We start from the raw sequence: 11,072 nt of genomic DNA, 5'->3' as shown, positions 1-11,072 counted from the left end.
TGTCTTTGAAAACAACAGGATGCTGGATATTCTCTCTGGTGGGTATTCATTCTCCCCTCTGTTCTGTGACCCGGGAGGGTGGCCTTTATAGACTGCATTAGTTGGCTTCCCTGCTCTCTCACTGGGCTTGACTAGTGAGAGTCCAGTGGGTGACATCTCCAGAAGACTGGTGAAATGGAGGTAAAAGCGGCTGGGGATTCGAATCCCCTGTCCACCTCCCTGATGGGCTGCGGTTGAGCAGTTGCTGTGTTCCTCCACTCAAAACCACTGTGGTGTGGTCTTCTCCTGCAGCCTCAGATCTTGCCAGAGTCTTGTAACAGCCCCTTCAGATTTCAGAAAGGTGGTAGCTGCCCCCTGCTGCTACCCCTGCCTGGTACTTCATTATGCCTTGACCTTGCCCTCGTCTTTGTAAGTAGTCCCTTATGAAACCTCTTTTCCTATTGGGACCCCAACTGATACAGGCAATAATACAAGTTAAGAACTCACATATATGAAATTTTATAGGATGTAAGCAACAGAAGATATTAGTAAGACGTGCATATGAAATATTTTGAAGAAATATTTTAAAGCTTCACAATGTTAGTCGATGTCGAAGTTTGCAGACTTGCATTTTTAAAAACCATACCTGTACATCAATCTTCCCCTTTCTCTTGCATTCATTCTTCCCCATTCACCGTTTTCAAAGGCATCTTTCGCTGCTGCTACTGCTTTATCAACATCCACCAAAGACGCATAGGATACTTTGCATATTGCCTATTTCAAGGTGAGTAAAAATAGGTTATAGGTTATTTATATAGAGAGATACATAAATGTGCTTCTTAGAATTAATATTATAAAATCCAGAGAATTTTATGAGGGAAAACCAATACATCCAATAATATAGTAAAGAAAAAGAAACAATTTTAACTGAAATTTGGTACTTCTCATGTCACACTACACTATGGAAAGAAACATTTAGGAAAACTATAACTACTTCTTCTGGTGGCTTAAGGGAGCTGCGTTTCTTGCCATGAGCTTGCAAAGGCTGAAATTTTTTCCTACACATAGCTTTTTGTGGAGGTGCGCCTCTGATGTGTATATGCATAGCTATCTGTCTAAAGTCATCATAAATATTCACTCTATAAAATAGGTTACTATAGTTAACAGCGAACAGTACCAGAAGTGAATAGTTGAAAGAAATGCATGACGTACATTTATATTAAGTGTTCAGAGGTGGAGTGATATGATAAAGTACTTCTTAAGACTGTTTTACAACTGTGAGCTATAAACTGAAAGTCCGTGACCAATGGTCACGTCACTATGCACACCACATAATTACTCACAGAACCATCTGTTGGGTTGATGGTGTCATAAGTCTTCCCATCGTCAGCATCCGTGAACTGTCCATTTATGAAACACTGATATGGCATTTTCACTGTCATTTCATTGACTTCCTTTGAAACCTAAGAAAGAACATTGTATTAATAGATTCAGTGGATGCCTGTGCTTATGCACTGGATACTGAATAGCCATAAAGAAACTTATTCCCTAATGCTGATGGAGAAGTCGAGTCAATGAGATTCTAGTTCCTACTGTCCAGAAGAGACAAGGATATGTAAGATTTGGGCTTTGCGATGCTCAGATTGTCCACTGAGACAAGATGTTAGATAGCATTTATGATGACCAAAGTGTTCTAGGTTGGGCTTTACGAAGAGCTGATTTCCTTCCTTACACAAATGAAGGATAACTCAAAAGACCTCCATAGTGGAGATACTACCATCTAGTGGCAACACCTAGGGAGTGCAGCCATTGCTTTCATTTAAAGTCTCAAAATAGCCTTTGGCAATAGGTTTCTTTTTACACTAGTGCCATTTTACGTTTTCTTTTCTTATGCTCCTCCCCATTTTCACCGTCTCTCTCTTACATATGTGTTTCCTAAATTGTACTCTCTACCATTAGCTAGCAAGTAAATTTAGGTTAGTCCATTAACCTCTATGAACCTCCGTTTTTTTCAACAATAAAATGGGAAAATAACACCTACTTTATACAATTATTATGAGGAATAATTGAGATAATATATGTGAAAGAGCATTATTAGCATACAATGCCATATCAATGCAAGGTATCAAAAAGGAATTTAATGATTTAAAAAATATTTCATATAGAGAAATCGATGATGTTTAAAAAGAAATAAAAAATAGCAAGAGAGTGTCTTGCCTTATCCTATACCAAATACTCATGTTCCATAAAATATTTCCATGTGTTTATGTAAGATATAATGAAGGAAACTTCATCGAAATTGATGTGTTCAGTCACTGCATATAGTCTAATTTTCTAAACTCATCATTCTGGGAATATACTAAGTGTCTTACATGTATTACCTAATTTGATTCTTTCAACAATCCTATGAAGTGGATGTTTTTACTGTCTCATTTAACATATGATGACACCGAGGTTTATAGAAGTTAAGTAACTCGCCAAAAGTCACACAGCTAGCAAGCAATGTTACTTGGATTTAAACCAAGATTCGTCTGACTCCAAAATTCATGTTCTTAACCAGATAATGCTAAACTGCTTTCTAAATTTACCTAACTCTTATTATATACAAATAGATAAGAAGCACTTCTGCAGTAGTAGATTAAAACTCTCTGAAAATTTGCTTCTTCATAAAAGTAATGAGAACACTAGAAAATATTGTCAAAATAATTTTTCTCAGAACTCTAGAAATAAATCAAAGGTTTGCAAGAACCAGTTTATTCAAGAAAAACAGCTGAATCTCTGTAAGAACAGTAAACTTTGTGGTATATTAATTTGCCCTATTCCCATCTCTCTCTTGAAAACTCTGCAGTAACTTGAAAACAAATATCCTTGCAACTATAGTAGCTGTGAAAACCAACAGCCTATTAGCCACTGGCGGGGGAAAAAATAGGTCTGGAGCTCTCCAAAAGCCTCATCTCTAGAGAGTTATTACTATTAGACCTGGCAGCTCCCTGAAAAGCTCCATTCTCAGGGCTTGTCTTTATTTGACTTGACTCAGAGCTTGCTGTGCACAAACAACCCTGTCCCTAGGGAATTTATTAAAAATAATTAGTGGTAATTGTTTAACATGGCAGCTGCCCGAGCACTAATACCAATTGGGGCTAACAAATAGGTGACCAAAGAACTGAAAAGAAAACCAGGCATGAGATATTACTAGGAAGCTTTAAGAAGCTCTGGTATGTTCCTGGAAATCTAGAAGGCCAACATATGTACAGGCTTGTGCATGTGCCCAGGAGAGACCCGACAAAGCTCTAATCTCTTAACCTCTGGCTGACCTGAGGCTTTGTGCAAGCAGAAAGTGTGTGAAGACTAAGGCAGAGTTGCAAATTGCTTGGTGGAGCTTTCAAGGTGTACTCCAACATGCACAGAGTCCCTCAGTAAAGGCTGGGAGACATTGGTTCAAGGATATTTCAGAAAATCTATGTTCCATCATTAGCTGAACACAAAGATAACTGAGGAGAGACTTCGGTGGTGGCCAACAACAGAGAATACAGGCTTTACAGAATTAGTCCAAGAAAATCACTAAATCAGGAAAAAGCAACAATAACAACCGGCAATGACAACAATGGTCCCTGTGAAGGCAGGGGAAGGGGATCTGATTTCCAGAGTTGCCATATTCTATTACTAAAAATGTCTGGTTTTCAACAGAAGATTATAAGATGTACGAAGAAACAGGAAAGAGAGGCCCATATGTGGCAGTGGGGTAGGAATTGGGGAGAGTGGTGGGAACAGAAACCATTCCTGGAGAAGACAAGACATTAAATTTAGTAGACAAAAATTTTAAACTTTTATAAATGTGTTAAGAGTACCAAAGGAAACTGTTTAAAAAATTAGAGGAAAGTAAGAAAACAATGTCTCACCAAATGGAGACTATCAATAAAGAGCTAAGATTTTTTTTTTTTTCCTCAGAACCAAATAGAAATTCCGGAGTTGAAAAGTGCAATAATCGAAATTTAAAAATTCACTAGAAGAGCTCAATAGTAGATTCAAGTAGGTGGAAGAAAAATGTAGAAAACCAGACAATAGGTCAATAGAGATAGCCAATCGGAGAAACGAGAAAGAAAAAGAATAAAGAAAAATGAACAGAGCCTTAGAGGCCTGTGGGACACCATCAAATGTACCAACACATGCATCATGGGAGTCCAGAAGGAGAGGAGAGGGAGAAAGGGACAGAAAAAATATATGAAGAATAAAAGCTTAAAATGTCCCAAATTTGATGAAAAACATTAATCTGCACATCCAAGAAGCTCAACAATCTCCAAGCAGGATAAACTCAAAGAGATCCATTCTGGATACATCATAATAAAATGGTCAAAATCTACAGACAAAGAGGGAATCTTGAAAGCAGCAAGAGAGAAGCAACATGTCACATAAAAGGGATCCTCAATAAAATTAGGAGATGATTTATCCTCAGAAACTGTGGCAGTCAGAAGGAAAAGACCGAAAGAAAAGATTGTTCACCAAAAATTCCATATATAGCAAAAATATTTTCCAAGAACAAAGGAGAAATTAAGTCATTCCCCAAAGAACAAAAACTGAGAGAATTCATTGTTAGCCTGTTGCCCTTAAAAAAATACTGAAAGGTGTCCTATAGGCTGAAATGAAAGAACACTGGACAGTAACTTAAATCTACATGAAGAAATAAAGAACACTGATGAAGGTAAATATAAAAGTCAATATAAATGTATTTTAGTTATTCATTTTTTTCTCCAATCTGATTTAAAAGACAACTGCGTAAAGCAATAATTATAAAACTATGTTAGTGAGCTTATAATGTAAAAAGATGCAATTTTTATGACAATAATGGTAGAAATGAGGGGATAGGGAACAAAGCTATATTGTAGCAAAGTTTTTCTATGCTATTGATATTAAGTTGGTATTAATCTGAACTAGAATATTTTAAGCAAAAATGTCCATTGTAATCCTCAAGGCAACCACTAAGAAAATAACCAAAAACATATGGTATAAGAAACAACAAGGGATTAAACTGGCATACTAGATAATAACCATTGAACACAAAGGAAAGCAGTAAAGGCAGAATAGAGGAGCATAAATGGCATAAGACAAGACATATAGAAGCACAAGTGGCAAAAGAACAAATAGATAAACTTGATCAAATTTTAAAACTTTTGCATGTCAAAGAATACAAAAAAAGTAAAATGAAAGCCCACAGAATGGGAGAAAATATTTACAAATCATATATCTGATTAGGGTCTAGTATCCAAAGTATACAAAGGCCCATTACAACTCAAAAATTAAAAAGACAAATATCCTAACTTAAAAATGTGCATAAGATTTGAATAGACATTTCTCTAAAGAAGATATACAAATGGCCAATAAACACATGAAAAGATGTTTGTCATTAGCCATTACAATGAAATGTAAATCAAAACCACAATGAGATATCACTTCACACTCATAAGGACAGCTAATGTAGAAGACAGACAATAACAAATGTCGGTGAGGACACGGAGAATGGAACCTTCCTATATTGCTAGCGGGATTGTAAAATGTTGTAGCCACTTTGGAAAAGAGTTTGGTAGATTCCAAAAGTTGAACACAGCGTTACCATATGACTCATCAATTCCACTCCTGAATATATACCCAAGAGAACTGAGAACATATGTCACAAAAACTTATACATGAATTTTCATAGCAGCATTATTTACAATATTGAGAAAGAAATAACCCAAATGTTCATCAACTAAGAAATGGATAAACAAGGTGGTATATCCACACAATGGAATATTATTTGGTGAGAAAAAAGAATGAAGCGAAAGTATACTCCACAACATGGATGAACCTTGAACACATTATGCTAAGTGAAAGAAGCCAGGTGCAAAAGGCTATATGTCGTATAATTCCATTTATATGAAATGTCTAGAATAGGCAAATACATAGAGACAGGAAGTAAATTAATGGTTTTCAGGAGCCAGAGGCCGGGGGAAGAGAGCAGGAAATGGCTGCCAATAGATACAGGGTTTCTTTTGGGGATGATAAAAATGTTTCATAATCAGATAGTGGTGATGGTTGCACAATTCTGTGAATACACTAAAAACCATTGAATTCTACATTTTAAAAGGATGAGTTTTATGGTATCTGAATTACATCTCAATAAAACTGTTATTTTTAAAGGTTATAAATATAAAAGTGGATGAAAGACAGAGCATTCTTTCATAGTACAAGGATCTTAAAGATTAGATTTTAAACACCATGGAAACACTTACGTAAGCTACTAGTAGCTCTGCTTCCTGGTCTTCTCCTCTCAGTTTCCTCACAATTTTCTGGATGAAGTCTTCGAATTTGGTGGCCATATAGACATCTTCATTCTGTAACTGAAGCCCACCACATTTCTGTCTGATCTCTTCAACCAGCCTTAAAGTAAGAACCAGTTCATGTTACATTTTTAAAGGGTTTGGGAGGACTGTATGATTACATTTGTCAAGTTGCTTTGAACTAAGACTTACGTCACATGCCTATTTAGATCTTATGAGATCTTCTAAGATAATCATCAGAGAAATGGAGAAGACTGGGAGAAAAAAAATTGAAAAGCTGTCTTGAAGGACAGTGACAATGTTCTGATTTGTTTTTAACTTTATACATGACTAAACACAAAAGAAATCAAGGCAAAACATTTTAATTACTTGCAATGCAAGCAAGATAATAAAGGACGGATAAAATCAGTTCCTTTCTTTTCTAACGTATTCAAGGAATAAAAAAGAAAGAAAATTTCCTAACTGTAAAGATTATGAAAGACATAAATCATATTGTAAGATTATGTATAAGTATAAAACCAACATTTGTTCGTATTACATGATTAATATAGGTACTAACTAGAACCATACATCAATATCATTTTTGAAGTCTTTTTCAATTCTTTGATTCTTCACTTTTAATTTTTTAAATCACAGCTGTTATTTGATATTTCTTGAAGAACAATGGTGTACTAGATGCAGAAGAGAAACTGTACTACAGTTGTTCAGTCATTTATTCTCTAAAAGAGATGAGGTGCCTTGCTAGTTCACAATAATAATGTCTGATTATTATGGTAAGTCAGATATTCAAACAAGAAATGGGTAATTCCTGCAGGAATGTCTTCCTAGCAAAAAAAAAAAAAAAAATTAAAGGACAGTAATGAAATCTTTAGTTGAGCAAGTTAGAAGTTTCTGGGAAGTCATGAATCATAGCTCAGAAATCTGTAGTTTGAAGAACCAAAACTTTTGACTTCTGATAATGACATTTGTTCTTGAGATGATCATTCTTGATTACTGGACTAAAAAAGCTTCATGAACAAAAGTACCTTCTCTTGTTCGTGACTGTAACCCCAGTGCAAAACACTGTTCCTGATATGCAATAAGTGTTCAATACATTTTGTGAAGTAAATGAGTGGATAAATGAATAAACAGAATTCATCAAGAATGCTTGCTTTATCAAAATGAAGCATTATGCCAAGAGGAGTAGCATTCTTCACTTTGTTTAATTAGTGAGTGTCCATAGTATGGCCCTCAAAGTAAGAACACCTCTGCAGCACCTTCCATTATTAGGATCCTGGTACGCTCTTGGTGCCACGGGTATGTGTGTGTGTGGGAGGGGAGCTTTCTAGGACTCTAGCCCTTTCAACTTGCTGTAAACTTCTGTAGAGAGATGCTTTCCATAGGGTGATGATCTCTACTCTTGCAAGTAGCCTAATAATCTTCATTCTAGATATATCTTACTGAGTAATTTGAGAGGACAGGAAAAGAAGATTTTGGTGAGAAGTGTAGCCAGTGTCAAGGTATCCTTCTGGATCAGACTATGTAGGAAATTCCTGATTAACATTCTCACCCAGAACATCCCAATTCCAATGTCATATTGGAGGAAAACCAGCTAAGAAAGACAAAATTTTAAAAGAAACTAAAAAATGGCAGGGTTTTCTAGGGAGATAGGAAATAGGAAAATGACTGCTGGTTAGTAACAAAGAGAAGGGAATAAATATATGTGTTTGACCATGGAAACAAACAAACAAACCAAAAAAAGATGAAGAAAAGAGAAAAATAGTATGTGGGTAGGATAGAGTAATAACATCCAGAACAAAGGATTTAGATTTGATTTTCAAAGTCAAAGTCGGAATCCCTAGTGGAGGGGTATGAGTCAATAGGGTGGTGGTTTTACCTGACAACATCCATTGAGCTTGCTCCAGATTTAAAGAAGTCTGTTGAGTCTTCAATAACAGGGACATTGCTTAAAATTCCAGCCCAGATGACCTACACAACAAGGGTAACTTTTGTAAGGGCTGTGCCACATAGAATTCACGGCCAGAAACTGGCTAGCTTCTTATCAAATCTATTCTCCTTCATCTTGGACATGTAGCTTGACTACATTTCTCAGCATCTCTTCAAGTTTGATGCAGCCATATGATTAACTTCTAGCCAATGAATATGAGTGGAAGTAACCTGAATTCCAAGTCTTGGCCTGTGGAAACCTCCCTCACACAAATCTTTTGTCCTACTTGGCTATCTGGAATGGAACTGACCCCCAAGGTGACCTTGAAGATAGCAGAGCCTGAGTCCCTGAATGACTCCGCGCCTAATCCTCAGGTGCCAGCTTTACCACTAATCCCTATGCCAACCTAAAACTGCTCTGGATTATTTATGTGAATGAAAAATAAGTTTACATATAAATTTAGGGGTTGGTTTCCTATTGTAGCTAATACAAAAAAAAGAGGAAATAAAATTCCATCCTCACTACTCTGAGGACCAAGGGTACCAGGTACAAAAATGCTTTGCTTTTCAAGGTTTTCCAAGGCAAGAGCCATGGGAAGGACGTCACACATTCACCTTGATGGTCTCTGCCACCTTCACCTCTTCGGCTGTAAGTTCTAACACTGATGTCTCGCCTGCTGAAAAGTACTGAGAGGCAGGAATCATTTTTCCATCTTCGAACTGCAGGTTTCTCACCATCAGCTACAAAATAGCAATGCAACAAGCAGAAAAATTGACGATTTGGACAATTCAAAAGTGAGGTTGGTGGGAGAAGGAGTCATATATATTACATGAGTATCAGGACTAGCTTATTTGGAAAATACAAAAATATGGATTAAGAGCCCTCATCATTATGTGTAAAAGGACTGAAATGGTATTTTAATAATGGCAACAGAGAGGGAAAAGTTAAGTCTAGGGATAGACACATCTCAAAATGGGTAATAAGCCCCTGAACGATTGACATCTGGATGCATATATTTGGACTAAAACCTACTATAACTACTACTATTATTCCCACCATCTGAACATTTACTCTGTAGCATGAGCGGTGCTAAGTATGTATGTACTGAAGTGTCTTATCTAATCTCATAAATCCGGATAGAGGCAGGTGCCATTATTATCCCCATTTTACTGATAAGGAAAAGGAGGCTCCATGAGGCTAACTGCCCCAAGCCGCACAGCTAGTAAGTAACAGAGCTGGGGTTACAACCCAGAACTAGCTGCACTCTGATGCCCAGAATCTTTATAACCGATCTATCCTGCAAACTACCGGAAAGTATCTGTAAGCAGCAAATTCCCTTTTGCTTTCTCTATGGGGAAGCTGCCCAAGAGGCCCTGAGGCCAGAGCCCACACTGCCAAGCGTAGGCAGTGTGGTTGGGCTAGTGTGTGGTGAGGCGAAGGCAAGGAATGTCCGGAAAGGACCATATCCAACTTATTTGATCCCCCCAGACTCTGGCAGTGGGAAGGCAGACAGATGGAATTACTTTCTCTGTTTTTTTAATGGAGAAACTGAGACTCAGAAGGGAGAAGCATTCTGCCCAAGACCAGTTAAGTGGCAGAGCAGGGATTCTCATCCTGTCTCCTGACTAAATTCCAAGCTCTTACTACCGTATCACAAAGCAGGCTGTGCAAGTCCTCGGGACCCATCGAACCTTGTTCTCATCCAGGCACACAGAGCTAGTTCATGCCCAGAGCTAAATGGGGCAGGTACTTTGAGCCTCCTGCATCCCACTGCAAGCCAGATTATCTTGTGGAAGATATTCTCTTGATAGTTCAGGTTATAGAAGGAAACCAAAATAGTTATTTTATTGGTGACCATACTGAATACTCACTGCTTTTCCATCGTTACCAAAAAGAACAAGTCCGTTTTTGGTAACAAGACCAGGCGTCTTGGCACCTTTAATTTCCAGTGGTTCTCCAGGAGGCACGGAGCTCTTCAGTAATGACGAGCCATAGAAAGTGACCATCTAATAAACAGATCAAACCCAGATTGCAAAACGAGGAATTTACACCTAGGAATAAGGGTGGATGCAAGCAGCACTCCCTGCAAAAAGGCTGGAATTATCATTTATGATACAATTGGGACACTCCAACGCGAGCGACTGTACCCAGCATCTATAGAAATGACACGAAGCAAGAGATCGTCTATGAATGTATGGTGAAAGTGTTTCAAAAACGCCTCACATCCAGATGACGTGTATCTACATTTATCATTTATTCACATTGATGGAAAGGAGAACAAGATCAAAGCTTTCACAGGCTGAAGGTAGGGGTTTTAAGGGGTGTAGAGGTGTTGGTAGGGGGTCAGTGAGGGTAGATGCAGAGAAGAAAACAGACTATTACAATGCAGTGGAATCATTGCTGGCAATTACAGGATGCTTTGTGGGTCAGTTCATGAAAACAGGACTGGATTTAGAATGTAATCCAGAGAACTCAACACTAATTGATTTATTACGATGACTATCAGCTCTCCTTTATTGAGCACTATAATCGTTAACATTTACTGAATACTTATTTTATGGCAGAGACCAAGTACTTACATGAATTAACATACATTAACTCATTTAATCTTCACAACAACCCATAACCTATAAAGGAGGTGCTATTATAGTCCCATTTTACAATAAGGAAATCAAGGCACCCAAATGGTTAAGTATCCTGCCCAAGGCTACAAAGCAAATAATGGCAAAGCCAGAATTTTAACTGAAACATTCTGGCTTCAGATCCATTAATCCCTGAACTAAACTTCCTCATTTGGTCCTTCATTGATCCTTCATATTTTTATAGGTACCTAATATGCACTAAGCACCCTG

At 37.5% G+C, this 11,072-nt stretch overlaps 1 protein-coding gene across 1 annotated transcript in view; it reads right to left on the bottom strand.

Annotated features, from left to right (window-relative positions):
* The window catches only part of ALDH1L2 (aldehyde dehydrogenase 1 family member L2), a 48,532-nt gene that overhangs the window by 21,319 nt on the left and 16,141 nt on the right, over positions 1-11,072 (bottom strand). The window contains exons 6-11 of the mRNA XM_015591444.2: positions 10,092-10,226; positions 8,835-8,960; positions 8,170-8,261; positions 6,246-6,393; positions 1,323-1,442; positions 626-753 (exon numbers count right to left, since the gene is read on the bottom strand). Coding sequence (XP_015446930.1) covers positions 626-753; positions 1,323-1,442; positions 6,246-6,393; positions 8,170-8,261; positions 8,835-8,960; positions 10,092-10,226 — 749 coding nt within the window. The remainder of the gene's footprint in view (positions 1-625; positions 754-1,322; positions 1,443-6,245; positions 6,394-8,169; positions 8,262-8,834; positions 8,961-10,091; positions 10,227-11,072) is intronic.

This window comes from Pteropus alecto, unplaced genomic scaffold, assembly GCF_000325575.1.
Source record: "Pteropus alecto unplaced genomic scaffold, ASM32557v1 scaffold94, whole genome shotgun sequence".
In the NCBI taxonomy this organism is placed as follows: Eukaryota; Metazoa; Chordata; class Mammalia; order Chiroptera; family Pteropodidae; genus Pteropus; species Pteropus alecto.
The sequence above is the reverse complement of the archived record's forward strand: the minus strand, read 5'-3'. Positions and strand labels throughout refer to the sequence as shown.